Source organism: Hyaena hyaena, unplaced genomic scaffold (genome assembly GCF_003009895.1).
Source record: "Hyaena hyaena isolate Hyena2069 unplaced genomic scaffold, ASM300989v1 scaffold_1364, whole genome shotgun sequence".
NCBI lineage: Eukaryota > Metazoa > Chordata > Mammalia > Carnivora > Hyaenidae > Hyaena > Hyaena hyaena.
Genome location: NW_024081998.1, coordinates 80357 through 100982, shown reverse-complemented (window position 1 = coordinate 100982; position 20626 = coordinate 80357). Strand labels below are relative to the sequence as shown.

At 33.1% G+C, this 20626-nt stretch overlaps 1 protein-coding gene across 1 annotated transcript in view; it reads right to left on the bottom strand.

Moving 5' to 3' along the window:
• The window catches only part of TRHDE (thyrotropin releasing hormone degrading enzyme), a 200187-nt gene that overhangs the window by 162874 nt on the left and 16687 nt on the right, over positions 1-20626 (bottom strand). Inside the window, exon 4 of the mRNA XM_039223530.1 lies at positions 6051-6188. Coding sequence (XP_039079461.1) covers positions 6051-6188 — 138 coding nt within the window. The remainder of the gene's footprint in view (positions 1-6050; positions 6189-20626) is intronic.

The window sequence follows — 20626 nt, the reverse complement described above, 5'->3', positions numbered from 1 at the left end:
CATATCTAATGGTGAAAGACTGCATGCATTGCTCCTAAAATCAGGAACAATACAAGGATGTCTGCTCTCATCATTTCTATTTAACATTTCACAAGGTAAACATACAAAAATCAATTGTATTACTATATACAACGAAAAATCAGAAATGAGAATTAAACAAATATCATTTACAATAGCCTAAAGATGTGAAATACTCAGAAATAAATCTAAAAATAGAAATAAAAGATCTATTCACTAAAAACTACACTACTGAGCAAAAACAAAGAGAATCTAAATGAATGGAAAGGGATACTGTGCTCATGGGTCACTTAGTATTGCTAAGGTGTCAGTTCTCTCAAATTGCCTTATAAATGCATTGCAATCCCTGCAATTCCCATTGAGTTTTTATGGAACTTGAAAAACTCATTCAGAAACTCACATGGAAATTCAAAGTATCAAGAATGGTCAAAAGAACTTTAAAAATGTAGAAGAAAGTTAGAGGATTAACAACCTTAATTCAAAGTCTATGATAAAGCTACAGTAATCAAGATTGTATGGTATTGGTACCAAGAGAGACAAACATATTCTTGAAAGAACAAAATAAATAGTCTAGAAATATACGCACACACCTATAGTCACTAATTTTTAACCAATGTGAAATGGTAATTCAATGGGAAAACACTAGGGTTTTTAAGAAATATTTCTTCAAAAATTAATTATCTCTATGCAAAAAAAGAAAAATATTTGAACTTCACACCATATACAAAAGTAAGCTGAAAATACATCATAGGTCTAAATATAACCCTAAAACTATACAACTTATAGAAGAAAAACAAAAGAAAAACTTTCTTGACCTTGAGTTAGTCAAAGATTTTTAAAATAATACATCAATAATACCATCAATTGAAGAAAAACATGATAGATTATACTTAATCAAAACTAAAACTTTTTGTTTTCAGAAATATGCTATTATGAACATACGGGTCAGGTCACAAACTGGGAAAAATGTTATTTGCATTTAGAGTACATGAAGAATCCTCAAAACTTAATAATAAGAAAACAATCAAATTTTAAAAAAATGGGCAAAGTATTTGAATTAACCCTTCACTAATGAAGATATATGAGGAAAAATATACAAATGAAAAGCTGGTCAATATCATTAGTTGTTAGGTAAACATAATTTACAACTACAGTGACATACCATTACAATATCTAAAATTAAGAGAATTGATTATACCACATTTGTGTCAGTGAAGATGTGAAGAAAGCAGGACTTTGATAATGCTTGGAGGGAATACACTATGGTTCAATGGTACAACTATATTGGAAAACAGTTCAGCAGTCTTAAAACATTGAACATACCTACCATATCATCTGGACATTCCACCTTTAGATATTTACCCAAGAGAAATAAAAGTGAATATACATATAGGATCTGCACACAAATGTTTGTAGCAGCTTTATTTGTAACAGCCCAAAGCTAAAAACAACCCAAATATTCAAGAGAATGAAGAAATTGTATTATATCCATGTATTCTACAACATGAATATATCTCAAAATCATTATGTTGAATGAAAGAAAGCAGACCAAAAAAGAGTACATACATATTATGTCACTTATATAAAACGTAGAAAATGCAGTTTAATCTGTAGTGAAAAAGTTAATCAATAGAGTGGAGAGGAAAGATGGGAACATGATTACAAAGAGGCACAAGAAAACATTTGACGGATATGTTCAGTAACTGGATTGTGGTGATGTTTTCACTGTACATATGCTAGAACATATCAAATTGCACCTTTTAACGTGTACAGTTTATTGTATTAATTATACCTCAGTATAGTTGTTAAATTTTTTTCTTGTGAAGTCTTCTTTGAAAAACAGTGTATCTATCATCACTTAAAAATGCACAGAAAAACTGTATTTTCAGTGGTAACTAAAGTATAAAGATACATAGATATGAAGACAGGGCCCTAGCTAACGTCATACTAAGTGGTAAAAAATTAAAAGCCTTTCCTTCAAGATCAGGAATATGACAAGAATGCCCACTCTCACCATTTCTATCATGTTAACATAGTGCTAGAAATACCATAGCCATAGCTACATAGAAATACTAGCCATAGCCATAGCAACTAGGTATCCAAATCAGAAAAGGAAGAAGTAAAATTATTTCTCTGTGTAGATGATATGTCTAATATATGGAAAACCCTAAATCTTCCACCAGAAGTTGTTACAACAAATACATTAATTCAGTAAATTTGCAAGATACAATTCTACATACACAAATCACTTGTGTTTCTACACACTAACAATGACCTATCTGAAAGAGAAATTTAAAGCAATCCTATTTACAACAGCATCAAAGGCCAGAAAATACTTGGAATTATAGTTAACCAACTAGGTGAAAGACTTGAACACTGAGAACCATAAGACATTGATGAAAGGGGTTGAAGAAGGCAGAAATAAATGAAAAGATATCTTGTGATCTTGGATTGGAAGAATTAATACTGAAAATCTCCATACTACTCAAAGTGATGTACAGATTCAGTGCAATCCCTATCAAAATTCCAATGGCATTTTTCATAGGAAAAAAAGTTATCCTATCCCCAAGTAGCTGAAAGAATCCTGAGAAAGAACAAAGCTGGAGGCATCTCATTTCGTGATTCAAGCTATATTACACAAAGCTATAGTGATCAAAACTGTATGGTAATGGCAAAACAAAAACAAAAAGTTACATAAAATTGGTAGAGCAGAAAGAACAGAGTCCAGATATAAATCAAATCACATGTGGTCAATTAATTTGTGACAAGATCACTAAGAACACACAATGAGGAAAGGATAGTCTCTTTAATAAATGGTCTTGGGAAAACTGGATATCCCTAGCAAAGGAATGAAACTGGACCCCTATCTTATACCACTCACAAAAATTAATTAAAAATGGATCAAAGATTCCAATGTAAGACCTGAAACCATAAAATTCCTAGAAGAAAACATAAGGGAAAAATCATTTGCATTGTTTTGGCTGTGAATTCTTGAATAAGACACTGGAAGCACAGGCAACAGAAACAAAATAAACAAATGAGACTATATCAAACAAAAAGCTTTGGCACAAAAAAGAAAACAATCAATACATTGAAAAGGTAGCCTACAAAATGGAAAAAAAATATTTGCAAAATATATATTGGATAAAGGAGTAACATACACAAAATGTATAAAAACTCATACAAAAAATCCCTACAAATAAATTAAAAATGGGTGAAGGACCTGAATAGACATTTTTTCCAAAGAAGATATTCAAATTGGCCAAATGATCCATATAAAAAGGTGTTCAATATCACCAGTCGTCAGGGAAATACATACCAAAAGCACAATGAGGCACTACATAACTGTTAGAATGGCTACTATTAAAAAGTTAAGACATAGGGAGCAACTGGCTGGCTCATCTGGTGAGCCTATGAGCGACTCTTGATCTCGGAGTTGTGAGTTCAAGCCCCATGTCAGGCATAGAGGTTGCTGTGTGTGTGTGTGTGTGTGTGTGTGTGTGTGTGTATGTGTAAGAAATAGCAAATGCTAGCAAGGATGAGGAGAAAAGGTAACCCTTACACGGTGGTGGCAGGAATGGGTAAATGGGTATAACCATGATGGAAAACAATATGGAAGTTCCTCAAGAAATTAAAAATAGAATTACCATACGATCTAGCAATATATCTCTTGAGTATACATCCAAAGGAAATGAAATCAGTATCTCAAATGTCTACATGTCCATGTTCCTTTCAGCATTCATTCACAATAGCCAAGATACAGAAAGAATATAAATGTCTTTCAATGGATAAATAAAGAAAACGTGACATATATATTAAATGTGATATATTACATATAAATATATATAATGAAATATTATTCAGCCATTAAAAAAGAGAGGAACTCTGCCATTTGCAACCACATGGATTAGCCTGGAGGGCATTATGCTAAGTAAAATGATCCAGACAGAGAAAGGTAAATCCTACAATGTATCACCTATTTTGTGAAATCTTAAAAACAATAATAAAAAAGGCCAATTTCATAGAAACAGAGAATATAATGGTGGTAGATAAGGGCTCAGAAAAGGAGGAAATGGGGTGATGTAGGTCAAAGGTTACAAATTTTCAGTTATAATAAATTCTCATGACCTAATGTATGGAATAGTAACTATAGTTAATAGAATAATGCCATATGCTATATACTCGAAGCTGCTGAGAGTAGATCTTTGGCATTCTCACCACATACATAAACGCATAAAAGAGTTAACTATGTGAGGTGATAGATATGCTCATTATCTTGATCTTGCTCATCATTCCATAATATATATTTATATCAAAACCTCATATTATGCATTTTAAATATATACAATAACATTTGTCAATTATTCCTCAAGTTAAAAAAAAAAAAGATACAAGTCAGCCAGTACCCCTTAAGATAGTGTTCCTGAGCACTGCGGCACAGTCTGCTCATTTCTCTTATTTATAAGTTGGCAAGACTCTGTACCAAACTGTAGAAAGGTTAAAATAATAAGCATTATATTTTCACTTATTCCTACTATTTTGACTCTCAAACATCCTAAAAACATTTGAAATTCTCAAATACATGGGATCTGTAATAGACGTTACCTGTGTGTAAATACATCCATAATGTATTTTACCAAGGTGATATTTTCTTGATCATTATTAATGTTGAGGTAAAATTAGCATTTACAAATAGTTTTACAGAATCATTGATAGGTAGAAATTAAGTCCAGGCAAGTCTCCAAACTCATCGCAAGCTATCTTAATAATATTTTTCTATGTTTTTTCTAACTCACAGCCCATTTCCATATGCCAAGAAGAAGGGAAGAATCATATCTTCTGCATTATATTTTAGGAATCAATACAGTTGAAGAAACTGAATGTACATCCAACAAAATATGGCCCCCAAAACCTCGTATATAAAAATTAATATATTTTTAAATTTTTGACATTTTATAAAAATACATTAATATATATTTTTAAAATGGTTCTATATTTCCACTTATTTTTCCAAATCATCAAAACGTCTTTATAGTCAATGCCATAATGAAAGATTTGAAAAGATATTTTCTAAGACAATTAGAATCTTTACATATTACAGCATATAATATTAACTAATAATCATTGACATAGTAATTTCCTGAGTGCAAAACAAAATATCCAATTAGTGTACCAAGGAATTCTGATCAATCGTTATATGAGCTCTCGTTGTAAATAGGAATATTTCAGGGAAAATATTAACAACAGCTTTTAAAATCTTTAAATATTATTAAATCAATAAAATACATGGAAATCCCAGTAAATAAAATTCAATCTACACCAAAGATGAACTAGACTTTAACACTATTTTAACAATTACTAAGTGACTACTAAGTATTAAACAAAGATATGTACCTTCTTGTATTAAATCAGAACTAAAGGATAGATATATAAGGAAAAATTTTAATCCACATTAACAATGGGAAAAAGTTCAAAGTCTGTCTTATTTCTGTGTCTAGTAATTGGTCCAAAATCTTTGTCAGTCATAGTCTAGTCTTTAAAATTTCATCTATCATGATTATTATCCAAGAAAGATGTTTAATTCCCTAAATTTCCTTAAATAATGTTTATAAAATGCATATGTCACTGCCTACACCGATTTGCATCAGCCTACCAAAATAAGTAAGTATTTAAGGGGCACTAATGACAAATAATTTGTCACTTACAAAGGTCACCTCTCTTATTAGTAATAATGAAAACTGGCATTTACACATCATTTGTACAGAAATTTCATATTGGGTCTCCAAACATTTATTCATTAATACTTCCAACATTTCTATGCACTATTTGGCAAACATTCATCTCCATTTCACTGATTTATAAAACAAAACTCTAACTCATAAAATGACATGAACCTAGAGACTCCATTTTCTAACTCAGTCCATTTCTATATGCCAGGAAGAAAAGAAGAATAAATCTAGCATGAAATAGTTTGGCTACCTCAGGACAGTGAGATATCCAATTGGTGGCGCTGGGGTCTTATCTATTCCCACCTTTTTATAGGCGATCCAGTCAAACACCCTGTCAATATCTGTTGCCTGTAGCACTTCCTGTGATACTGGATGGGAACTGGCCAAGCCGTCAAGCAGCATCACTTCATGCAGAACATCCGTCAGAAATCTCTGTTTTTCCTGCAATACAGTAGATGGGGCAATATCATAGGTGATTCGTGGTTATGACAGAATGTGTGTGACAACATGAACAGAACATGTGTTACATAATGGATGATGTTCATCAGCCTACATGGTGAGACTGAACTCCAAAGAGAACCCAGTGAGTAAAATGTCTCTTAAATTACTCTAAAATGAGAGTGTTTGATTTGAGCACAACGTGAAACAAAAATCAATGGGCTACAATGGGCCCTAAATAGATTTAAAAAAAAAAAATAGTGGACTATTATTTAACAAGGTTTAAAGCAAATTCAGACAGTGGGCACATAAATGAAACAGACTAAGCTTGTTGGTGTGTTCTACAGGATGAAGACTACAGTTCCAGTCCCAAATAACCTTTGTAGTGAAGTTCAATATAAGAATAATAACTAGATTTCAGAGTTCCAGTGCTATTTTGCTATTTACACTATTTATTTGTAGTCTCATCTCAGCAGATCATTCTCTCTCTCTCTCTCTCTCTCTCTCTCTCATTCTCCCACTTTCCTCCTTCCACTCCCCCAATCTAATTTTCTCTGTAATGCACACACATACACCACACCACACATACCACATTTATTCTGTGGAAGAATTTCAGCAGACTACAACCAATAACAAAAGGCATATTGACAAAAAAAAACCTATGATATTTGTAGGTATGAATGCGAATTCACAATAATGAACATAAAGTGGAAATCAATAGGTATTAATAACCCATTACTATAAAGTTGTGAAAACAAACAAAGTCATAAGATTTCTATTCTGTGTGATGTTGAGGGCTTTGTATTTGCTCTCATAAAAGCTGATTTGTTATATTAGAAATAAACTGTAAAGGAAAAGTACTTCTCTCTTACTTTTGTTTTAAGAAGCCTGCTTTAGAGAAACAGCTTGGGTTTTGTTAACAAAAATGCTGGCAGCTATTAGTTCTTCTGGCCTCCTGCCTTCATTGAGGGAGGAGGGAAAGAAAAAAGAAATTGCAAGAGATAACAAGGGCTAAATAGCCCCTAGATAGTTGGGACCTGAGGAGTATCATTACAGAGATTAAAGACTGCAACATTTAAATTGCTATAGCTAATTCTAAACTCACTCCTGGAGCTTCCTACTTTTGAGCCAGCAGATGAACTGCATGTTATTTCTGAGTGAGTTGTAATTTCAAGCTGAGAGTACACCAATCCTGGATTTAAAAAAAAAAAAGGAAATGGAGAATAAGTATGATCTTTTAAAAAGGAATAGTTAACTCAGTATATAAATTGACTTAAATCTGGCTCTAAAGAAGCCAGACTAATAATCTTCATCATTATCAGTTCAATGATTTAGTATGTTTAACTAATAATTTAATTAATTATCAAGCCAACTATATACTATTAGGTTTATTTCTAATCGCGTACTTTTATAGTCTGTGGACCATAGATCTAATTTCTTTAGTCCTTTTTTGGTCCGAGAGTATCTCATCAATGTTTTATATTCCATCAAAATTAACCTGGGACTGAAATGGTCCCAGAAGTCTGCTTCAGACTCTATGAGCCCATGGTGAGTTCAAACTTAAAATGAATTGACAAATATGACATAAACCAATACTGTATTTCTTCTCAAATTAAGTTCATAATTGAAGACAAAATTAAGGAGAGTGAAGTTGGACTTTGTGATTTAAAATTTTAGTGGGGCACCTGGGTAGCTCAGTCACTTAAGCGTTCCACTTCGGCTCATGATCTAGAGGTCTGTGAGTTCAAGCCCCACATTGGGATCTGTGCTGACATCTCAGAGCCTGGAACCTGCTTCAGATTCTGTGTCTCCCTGTCTGTCTGTCTCTCCCCTGCGCACTCTCTCTCTCTCTCAAATATAAATTAAAAAGATTTTTAATATAAAATTTTAAAATAAAATGATTGATATTTATTTTATTTTAGGTACACTACAAAATAAAGATAAGATCTCAAACAGATGGCCTAGATTGAGAGAGTATGAGAAAATCATGTATTTCCAAAATTAAAATGTTAATGTAACTTTTAAGTAGGTATGCAATCTTGTTACTCATTCAATTTAAAAACGCACATTAAAACTATTTAATAATGGCATTAATGGGGTGGGGAGGATATCTGAACTTCACCAATGAACACTTTTATTTACAAGAAATATCATTTGAAGATGTGATTTCCATTCTGAAGAAAAAATATATAACTCTTTAAATAGTGATTGCCCACTCCATATGTAACTCAAACATCTGATCGAAATCACAGTGTAAAATGAACTCAAAATGGTGTTTTATCTGAATCCTAATTTTTACTATTTAGCACCAATACACATATATTGATCAATATGAAAATTTAGTACACATATCCTGGTTGGCTAACAATATGATTTTTAAGTGATATAAATCAATTAATTACAAGTAGTTACAAGTTAATTACAAATAATGATATAAAGCAAGTAATTACTAAAATGATACCTAAGGTAAATTTCTAAAATGAAACTCTCTTATTTAAGGAAATATAAGTTATATGTGATATGTTGCTTCATGCTTCTGGAGGAAAACAAAAACAAACCTTTGCCTCCTCAGTAGGATTTCAAGAAACCGTGCTTAAGTTTAATAATGTCAAATCATTATCAAAGTTGTTGGAGACAATGATATTGTATAACTGAGGGAAAAAGACATTAAAAGAGATTAAAACGGAGGAGAAAAAAATAAAAAAGACACAGACAAACACTCACCAAATTTAGAAGAGAGAACACCTTAAACTGAGGAAGAAAAAAGAAAATTCTAGCCAGAGGCAAACCCAATTTAACAAAACTACAAAGAGTTTCCAGGAGAGAAGGTGCTAAGTTTTTTATAAAAACTTGTGTCACTTTAAAATTAAAAAATGATCTTAGCTTGTCAGTCCCCTGCTGGGGTGCTCTTCCCCCTCGACCAGGCTCAACAATAATAATAACAGTAACGATTACAAAGCATTGATTAATTGCTTACTGTCAACCTGAGACCATTAAAATTTCAAAATAAAGTTAAAGAAATCCTGGCTGTAATATGAGATAAGAGATCAAGCAAAATAGTTGGATTCCATGAACAAAATAGTGGTTTTCTCTTACAGACTAGAAATGCCAAAGGAAATTTGAAGGAAAAAAATACTGTAAAATGGAATTTTTTATGCAAAGTTTAATGGAAGACGTAGAATTTGTTCTGATCTTTGAAGGAGTTTTAAAGGTGTGTGTGTGTGTGTGTGTGCGTGTGTGTGTGTGTAGAGGGAATAATATATTTATTGTGGGTATTTAACAGTTAGCTTTTATTCTAGTTCTTATACTAAGGTCACCATGAAAAGCTATTTTACCAGTTTCAAAAAGCAGCACAATAAGGTAAAGTGTGGAACTTTAAAATCTGTTTAAGTAAGTTTAATGTTAATAAGAATAAATCCTATCAGCCTAGTATAGACCCTCCTTGGAGTTTTTACATATGTGTCTACATTTAAACAGTTAAAATTATATTGAATATACCATTTTCTATTGAACTGTTTCCAAAAATATATTACATTTGAATTTTTGGAGAATAGTGCAAAGGTTTTTCAGATAGGTAAGGAAAATGTGAATAAACAGAGAATAACACATGGGAAAAAGGAAAATTTCCAATATTTTGCTCATTCATTTAACAAATATATATTAAATTCCTACTCTTTGCCAGATATTGTGCTGTGTCTGGGGAAGAAATAGATGACTTAAACTTAGTTTCTAACCTTAAAGAACTCAAAAGTGTAAGAGAAAGACAGATAAACAGCTAACTGTATTATAATATGATGGATGTTATAAAACACAAAGGATGAAATGATTAATTAGTTCAGAAAAGGCTTCACAGAGGAAGTGACATTAAAGTGGTTAGTTGAAGGATGAAGGGTTACTTAGATGAATGGGGATGCAGCTTTTAAAAAAAGGGCAAATCCAGGCATAGAAAACATGAAAAAAGCTACTCTGTGAATCTTCAGTTACCAGGTGGAAGAGTTTGGTCTTAATAAATAGGCTGTAGCAGGCATAATAACATAATAAAAGTAGTGTCTTGGGAAAATTAACTTATCTGTGGTATACAAGGCAGCTTGGTGTCTGCAGAAACAGGCAGAAGGTGGCTATTGTACTCAGAAGTGATGTGGTGATGATGTATTACAAGGTGCTGCTGAAGAGCTGTTGTATCTGAGACATATTTTGAATGAAAAATCAACCAACATTGATGTCTTGATGCCCTGGTCCCCTTACTGGATGATGGAGGTGAAGTATTAAGAGATAACTACATAGCTTTTAGACTTGATGGAATTATTAAAGGATGGGGGGTGTAGCTACTGAAAGAAATGGAGTAGTAGGGAAAAGTTTGCTTTTGTAGGGCAAGATAAAAAGATCACTTTTGACATTTTACAAGTAATATGATGGCAAACATGCCACAGGCAACTTGAAGTAAAGGCCTGGGTCTAAGGGGCAAGTGCTAAACAACTTTTGGCAATACATTGTAGTTTCTATGAAAATATAAATAAAATCTCAGAAGGAATCTACTCTTTTTTTAAATTAAGTCTTACATTTTAGCATTTCATAGACTGGTATTTAGTAATATATGTAAAGGGAGTTATTAAGAATTCTTATCACAGTGTTAGATACAATTATATTCCTTAACATCTCAAAAAAGCTTCTGCCTGTACATGCCAAATTCTCAAGGGTTAACAGTGAATATGCCTGGTCTAGCCATGGTCCAGCCACCAGCATGGTGATAAGTGGGAAAACAGGAAGTACTACTGAAAGATAGAGATGTCTGCAAGTTTCTACAGGAAGTCTTAGTAATTTCAGTAAAGAACAATAAAAGACAGACACTTTGACTCTGTCACCAAGGAAGGAAAAAAATCAGAATAATCTGAATCAAGCTGAAAGAAAATCAGACACATCAAACCAGACTAAGATGATAGCAAAGATTGAACCAATTCAAGCAGTGGTGAGGTGCTCATAGTCATGAAAAGAGCAGGAGAAACAATTCTCAGGGCAGAAGTGGGTTACATAAAAGCAGCCACAAGGACTCAATTTTCCAGGAGGATGGATGTGAACCCAAATGGCTCTTTGGTATTCCTAGGGGAAAAGGCAGGTACACTGCCACAAAGTTGATGAAAATGTCCCACACTAGAAGTAAAAAATCTGTCATTTGCTAGCTGGGTGACCTTGAGCAAGTTACTCAACAGTTTTAGACTTCAGCACCTTCATTTGTAAACACAAGTGGTTGTGAAGATTAAATAAGAGAATTTGTTCTACAAATATTTATTGAGCACCTGCTACATCCCAGATGGTATGCCTAGTTCTGAAGATAAAAAAGATACAAAGGCATGGATTTGACCTTCAAAGATTTTATAGCAGTAAAAAAAGAGACAAAGATAAAAATGAATATTAAAAAACTACTTGCTGTATGTAAAAGTGGAAGTAGGTTCAGGATATGGTATGCCTATACAAAGAAGGCTGTGATTTGTTCTGCCTGGGGGAAAAGCAGGAAAAGCCTCTGAAGTGAAATCCATGTTGAATCCTTAAAGATGATCTGAGTTTTCTAGATAGATACAACATAAAAGGGCATTTTGGACAGAAAGGAGTATCTTGGAAAAGTCATGGAGATTTAACGGCTTGTTTGGTAGAGTACAGAGTTTTCTATGGCAGAAGGCAGGGAGGAAAATGGGGTAAATGACTAGTGATTATCACAGAGAGATTGACAAGAACAAATTCATCAAGGATCCTCTATGTCAAGTTAGTAAGCTAAAATTAACAAGTGACATTGCCATACCTACACTGAGAGAGATTATGAATACATGGTGGAAAGTGGACGAGGGTAAGGAACAACCGGAAACAAAAATAGGATGATATTGAATAATTTTACACAAAGAACATGCAGTATGGGGCATTATCTCTGTAATCACAAGATACTGTACCAATTATTTCTCTATATCTAGTTCAATTTTGTGATGATCAATGATGATCAACAAGGTTTTTATTTGGGAATTCCAAGATGTATGAATTAAATGTAGATTGAGACATCAATACAGAAAAAGACCTATATAGACATGTATGAGGATGCATGTATAGATAGCCAAATAGACATAAATATTTCCGTTGTCAGTATTTTCATTTGTTTAAGTAGTGTCTTATTCCAAGATCTAATGTTTGCAATATTAATCTGCTTTGTATATGTAACTTCCTTTTAGAGGTTGCAGAGACACAGTTGCTACTCAATTCCTGCTTCCAAGCAATTCTTATTATGATAAGGGAGAAAGATAAGTGTATAAATCATTAATATCATCTGATGGGTGAAGTATTAGTAGCATGAATAAAGTGGGAGTAGAGAATAGAGAGAAAGTTATGGGTAGTAATGCTCTCAGAGTCTATGACCATGTCACAACCATACTTGATCTACCAATAAGAAGAAATAAGATATACTATGTCCTTTACGTTTTATCCCTCTGGAAATCTATTCCTCCATAAGATGAAGACTTTTAGGATCTCATAGGTTAAACAAAATGCCAAATAAAGCGTTATTAATCTGAGCTCCTTGCTACACAAGATTAGAACAAATGATATAGGTATAACCAGCATTGCATGGTTTGGTGTTTTTCAGTCTTATTCTTGGTGATTCATTCAAGCCATGGGAAAGGTTAAAGCCAAAGAATATGGTCAGGAATTCAAATAAGGAAAGAAAACATATTGACAGAAAACATTAATCAGGTGTTATGTGATATGGTACCTCTCTAACTTTCCAATTATCATCTTTGTAAACAAATAACACACTGCCATTTTTGTAAAAATTAGAAATTATTTGGATCCCAAGTTTCCTAAAAAATTAAAAGAATTTTACTCTGTAATTTTATATTGTCATCCTACTTTTATAAAGCTCTAAAATGTCCAAAAGTATTTCAAGCTTTACTCAGTTGAAGGTTACTTGTGCAATGTACTTCTCCAATATTATATCGTTATTTAGTCAGTTAGCTAACACTTTATAGACATCTAAATCATGTGGATAGAGGAACTAAAACTAAAAAGGTAATGAAAATAAATGTTGCTTTCCTTTAGGAATATACCTTAAAAAGTAACATTTTAAAATTTCATGTTTAAACTACACATGCCCAAGATGTTAATAATCATTTTCATGTGCAGCTTGTTAAAGTGAATATTTATATTAAAAATCAAACTTGTGTAAACACACTATATAGCAGGCATTGAAGAATAATTTTTAAAATAATCACTTTACAGCCTACAGTGAAACAAGCACTATACTGAAAATTTTACTTCTGTATTTGTTTACATAACCTCAAACAGAAAATGGTACATAAATACAATAATCCAGGCAGCTTTCTATTGATATTATTCTGGGATCTCACATAAGCTTTATAATAAGTAACCAAAATGAGTTCTGTATGTTCTTATTTCTTTTAACGATCAACCACATTTCATCCCCCACCAAGCCACATATGCTCTAAGGTGCCTTATTCAGTGCATAAACTAAAAAAGCAATTATATTTCTATAATCCTGTCTTCAATGACTTTATAAGCCTCTCATAACCCCAAATAACCCCCTGCACAGGTTTCCATGAACTGCTATACTCTCAAACGTGACTAACACAGAGAAAGTGGGTTAAATTGTCTCTTCCTTCAGCTGCCTTCTATTTTGTTTGTAATGTCCAAGTTGAATGTGTCATGTCTTATATTATCCAAAATGTGGGACAGCTAAAGGAAAATACTAAGACAAACACAAAATGTACCACTGTATTATATACAACTGAATTATGAACCTTCTGCAGACTTACTCAAGAACCTTAAAAGTAGAGCAGGATTGATATGGCAGAAGGTATCATCAATTAGGCACTCATGTTTTCATTAGCTATGATAATCCTGGGTCTTATGGAACAATCATGAATGTGCTTCAAATAATGTCAATCACAGTAATAATTATGAACAGGTTGTCTAATTACATAGCTCATTCCGATTCTAGCAGCCCAAAAAATCACTGTGAATAATAACCATATGCCATATGCTTTCATATAACCCTCTTAAAATGTTCATATCATTTAGCTCCCCTTCACTTTTTTAGGATTTCTTGACACCTTTCCCTCTGTTTTCCTTCAAACACTTATCCAATGCAGTTTCATATATTTTACTTTCTAAATTTTTTTTATTATTTATTTATTGAGAGAGAAAGAAAAAGAGATAGAGAGAAAGGGCAGAGAGAGAGAAGAGAATGAATCTCAAGCAGGCTCCATGCTGTCAGCACAGAGCCGGACAGTAGGCTTGATCCCATGAACCATGACATCGTGACCTGAACCAAAATTGAGTCAGAAGCTTAACTCACTAAGTCACCCAGGAGCCCCTCATATATTTTAAATCTCAGTATCATCTTTAACTCAATGAATGAGTTCCTAATTTAGGTATAAGAACTGTTATAATCTTTCATAAATGGTCTGTTGACCTTCATTTCATAATTTTCGGTTAACTGTTGACCAGACTTTTATCATTGAACACCTCATAGATGTTATACTTGGGGTTAAATCCTGAGAAATGATAGCAAAATAACAATCTCTAACCTGATAAAGTATATTGCTTACTAAGGAAAATTTACTTCCTGCCCTTTGTTAGTTAACATGAACTAATTCCCTGCTCTTTCACATGTCATTGTAGGATCCTTTCCATAGATTTTAAACTTCTGACAGATAATAGCTACTTTAACTTTTTTTTATAATCTTATCTCTATTTTGGCAGTAAGAATATTTTTCTCTATATCTATGCTTAATTTTTTTGACAAGCTGATAAGACATTTCAATAAAATCAAATTTGCCAATCTTCTTTGATACCCACACACTGGTTTCTCACATCCATCACAAGGACTCTGTTATATTTTGCAGACACATTAATAATTACTTAATCAAGGCACTATAATATTTGATTGATAAGATGTAATTCAGAATATTTTTAAATGCACACTGACTAATCATCTTAAACATAATCAATTTCTGTTTAAATTCTAATGGAAACTTTCTTATACCATTCAGTCTGGAAGAATTCTATGGATAAGCCAATCAACTCCCTAAAGTTATTAACATGGTTACCAAGTGGCTAATTCATTTTGTTATTTTAATTTGTGAAATAAATAATAATGCAAATGATCTTAATTCTGTAATAAAATTCTTATTAACTTGATGAATGAAAATTTATTAACACATTTTTTGTACTTTAATTTTAATATTTAGTGGTATAAGAGGACAGTTCATCAAATAACTTAGCCTGATAAAACTTTAGATTTGATGACAGATCATAGAAGTCTATATTTTAGATGAAAATAAAAGTATTCTTTTTTTTTCAAATTTGAAAGATTTAATAACCCATAACAATTCCAGAGACATATGATACTTATGGCTCAGAACATTAACCAATTCAGAAAAAAGTTCCATATTTATTCCTATACTATAGTAGAACTGAAAGTAATCTACTATAGTATTTATACATTGATTGTGATATTAGTAAAGAACATTTTCACCATTTGGAATGCAAAATCTGGACTAGCAATTCATTTATAAAGTTCAAAAATATTAAGATACTAACATTCTAGAATCATTCAGAAATGGAATAGGTATATTCAAAAGTATTTTGTGAAGGCAATTGATTTTCACTTACTAATTTTTATGGTCTTATTATTGATAATAATTAATGATACTATTGTGATCCTCATTTTACAGAAAGTTCACTGGCTTGCCCAAGTTTGCCTAAGATCTGGGAATTGAGGGATGCCTGGGTGGCTCAGTAGGTTGAACGTCTGACTTAGGCTCAGGTTACAATCTCATGGTTAGTGGATTCCAGCCCTAAGTCATTCCCTGTGCTGACAGCTTGGAGCCTGGAGCCTGCTTCGGATTCTGTGTCTCCCTTATCTCTCTGCCCCTCCCCTTTTCATGCTCTGTCTCTCTCTCTCTCTCTCTCTCTCTCAAAAATAAATAAACATTAAAAAAATTAATAAAAAAAAACAACAACTAGGTATTAAACCTGGCCACTTTGGCTCTAGAGTCCATGCTCTTAGCCAATACACCATGTTGGCCAGAAATGGGAAAACTAACAGAGCAACTGTTTGTATGCACTCCACTGGAAACCATTCTCAAACTCAACTAAGACCCAATGGGCATAAAATATTGCTTCTGGTATAACCAGAGAGATTAATTATGGGCGTGACTCAGACCTCATTGCTGGCCCAGCCAGCAAGGCTAACGTAGTAATGAGATTCTGACAAAATTAATGGAGATTCTATTTGATATATTCAATAAGGACTGAGGTAGACTTACATGGAAATTCTGTTCTTGAGTCTAATTACAGCCAGGAAAATCAGATTATCATTTTGGTCAATTGTCATAAATGTTGATCTGACCTAGAATGTTATTCACCCATTTCCATCAGTCACTGAGGTCAATGATGAGATTGTGTGGCTAATTTCCACAACAGCCATGGTGTAGACATGCACCAAATCACGCACCTAAAAATGCACTAGCACACAAGTATGCACATGTCTACTCACAGGCTTCCTGATAGCTTTGGTTTGGTTTTGTTTTGTTTCTAAGTCTATACAGAAGTTTATTTTTTTTCTTTTTTTAAAGTTTTAATTGTAATTCCAGCTAGTTAACATACAGTGTAATATTAGTTTCAGGTGTACATTATAGTGAGTCAACCCTTCTATATATCACCCTGGGCTCATTGTGACAATTGCCCTCTCTAACCCCCGTCACCTATTTCACCCATCCCCCCCACCAACCGCCACTCTGGTAATTACACATTTTTAATATTTGATTCACAATATTCCTCCCAGAAGATAACTTTTATACCCTAAAGATTTTACCATTACACTTAAGTACCTAAGAGTAACAATAATATTGGTGACAATGATAGTAAGAACATTTCTTTATTCTTGAAACTGCCCTGTGACAACAATAACACAGGTATTTCATATACATTTTGAAGCTGAAGAAAGACACAAGATCACACAACTACTAAAGTATCAAGTCAAAAATTTTTAAAAAAGGAACCAAACCTCATTCTAGGAAAGTGTAAAGTAACAACACTCTGATAAAAAATAATTTAACTAAATTGGTAACAGACATCTATAAGAATTTGATATTTCACACTCATCAGAGTGTTCCCCATCTCTAACAGAGAAACCATCAAAAAAAATGGGTATCCAATAAATGTTTGTTAAATAGTGAAACATAAATAAGTCAAGATAGATTAATCCCTAGAAATATTTTGTAAATGAAGGGCCCAAAAATGTCAGCAAAATGTTATTTTGTTGTGGGAAGCCAAATTATTTTCAGGCCTGGGAAGTGATATGGCTTATCAGCTCTCGAAAGAAGCCAGCAATTCTAAGAAACTTCCTAATTGTCTTAAAAGTAAGTCAAAAGCTTTATTTAGAGAGTTTTTATTTTTAATAAGTCATCTGCAATAGTATATTATGTTTAAGATTCTTCAAATTGGACCAATCATGTGGGTAGTTAGGAAGAAAATATAACTGATTCCAAATTTGCTCTGATGGAGCACTTGACCTAATCGTATCTTTAATCAGACAACTTGGGAAATAAATAATATTTATTCACTTTTCTGAAATATTTGTTTATTTTTGTGATAAAGAGAAAGAGAGAGAGGATCTGAAGTGGGCTCTGCACTGACAGCAGAAAGCCCAATGTGGGCTTGAACTCACAACCATGAGATCATGACCTGGGCTAAAGACAGACGCTTCACCAAATGTGCCACCTAGGCACCCCAGGAAATAAATAATATTTAAATGAAAATATCCCACCATCCCACCATCCCATTAGATAGCTAAATCTTATCGTTCCATCAATTGGCTAATCCTCTAAGACTAATTACGCTAAATTTTATTTTCCAAATGTATATATGACTATGAGCAGTCTGATTGAGGTTATGGAGCTGTGTTTTTGAGCTATTACATAAACAAAGCACTTCTGACAGAGGCATGATTGGTCAACTAAGCGCCAAAAAAATTCTAAGTTTATCCATACCTACTAACTGAAATCACTACACCAATGATAGCATACAGTGTACACAAGAAACTGCCAGATAGCAATGCCCTGCTAGTAATGCCATGAGATTTGTTCCACAGAAATTAGCAAAACAAAGGCCTCATTTTAAGTGCTTGATAATTCTTTTAATTAATTAATAAACAAAATGTATGAAATGTATGACTGAATGTAATGGTAAACAAGTGGCATCAAAGTAATATAATGGCAAATAATCCATCAAAGTAGTTTATATAAAATTATTGAGCTGGTACATCCTTAACAGCACTCAAGGAAGGCATCACTGGACTATAAATCTGAAGGGGAGAAAATAAAATGATTAAAGGAATTAATTGGACATGGGTGTATCTGAAATAGGTAAAGAAAGCATTCCTCATATCTTTATTTTTAAAGATAAATATAACACTTGGGGTGCCTGGGTGGCTCAGTCAGTTAAGCATCAGGCTTTGGCTCAGGTCATGATCTCACAGTTAATGGGTTCAAGCCCCAAGTCAGGTTCTGTGCTGGCAGCTCAGAGTCTGAAGCCTGTTTCTTATTCTGTCCCTCCCTCTCTTTTTGCCTCTCTCCCGCTTGCAGTCTGCCTCTCTCAAAAATAAATAAACATTAAAAAAGATAAATAAAATACAAATATGATAAAAGATGACACTCCAATCACTGGAAAGAATTCTATATCATCAATCTGAGGGAGAGATATAAATAAGCCAAAGATATAAATAATTTCAAAAGGTGATTTCTTCAATTTGTGAATGGTAGATCCCTAGAGGCTATTCAGCTCAATGCCGAAACATATTCTATCCCAAACCATCTTTTTGGAGTCACAGCTGAGGAGAACTGCCTGAGTGGTGAATTGCATGGTGGTCTATCCATTACCACACTCTTCAGAGTCTTAGGAAAAATGCTAACAAAAATGTACATTCTCAAGACACCTAGAAGAATGCCTAACTCTATTTCATAGTAAATTAACATACATAAAGCGTTTCATCCTACACAGCAAATGCTACCTAAGTCTTTATTATTATAAGTGTTAATGGTATAATTGAGGCAAAATTTTCAATAGCCTCAAACTATCTTATTATCTTTTGGCTTTCTCTTTACAGGAATCCTTTTACATTTTTTAATTCATATCACTTGAACTCACTACTTTCATCCTCACATTCTTGTCTGGTAACATCTGAACAGTGTTAATGTAACCTTGATGAAAATGGGGGACAAAAAGATCCCATAAAGTGTTATGGACTGAGACAGTCACTCTTTGCTTAGAAATAAGTTGGGTTCTAATGTCTTTGAAAACATATAGCTGTCTGGTTAAGGATGATTAATAATTAGAAAATTAATAAATTATTTTTTGGTTGCCCTCTTAGTCCCCAGCCTACACTGTTGGTCATAATTGTGTTAGAGAATTTTGCAAAGCCATTTTTTTTAACATATCTGGGAAGAGGCTGAATGATATCAAATGTTGAACAATTCATATGTTGTAGGGAAATAAACACTTTTGCTAGTGGTGGTAAAAAGTAGAGATTAAAAGTAGTATAATCTGCTATCATAAATAATGTATATTTGTGAACAATAGTACCCACAGAAGAATATTTTATCATTTTGGTATAAATGTGTGGCATTATCAATTTTTTGGTTTATCAAGTGATACCTGACAAGTTTTAGCAAGTGGGCATATTTTGCTTACAAACTGCTCTTACTTGAAGAGAGAATGATTTCCCTGCAATATTTCTAGATATGAAAGAGGATGGCCTTGTAATATTGTTAAGCTCCAGGGTTAGAAGAATTTTCCTCTTAGAAAGTGTCTAATCCTATCAATTTATCAGTTGCTTTTGAAATTCCTATGGATATGTAGAAAGACCCTGACACCATGCAAACCTGAACATGGTCTTCAGAAGAAATACTTCATTCCAAAGGGAATGCTCATTTATCTTTTATTTCTAAGTGTAAAGTATACAAAACCTGAAACCTTCAGTGTCTTTCAGAAAAAAAATGACATTGCTTTAAAGAAAATTCATTCTTTAAGAACATACATGAAATTTCCATTTGCAGCTTTGTTTTAAATTTTAAAAATTCATATAGGAAAAAACTATGAGGTAATGTGACTAAGAAAACCTCCCAGATAGCACCTGGGTGGCTCAGTCAGTTAAGCATCTGACTTCAGCTTAGGTCATGATCTCACAGTTTGTGGGTTTGAGCCCCACATCGGGGCTGACAGCTCAGAGCCTGGACCCTGCTTCAGATTTTATGTCTCCCTTTCTCTCTCTGCGCCCCGCTCTCCCGCTCGTACTCAGTCTCTCTCTCTCTCTCTCTCAAAAATAAATAAATATTTTTAAAAACTTAAAAAAAAGGAAAACCTCCCAGATACATACCAGAATA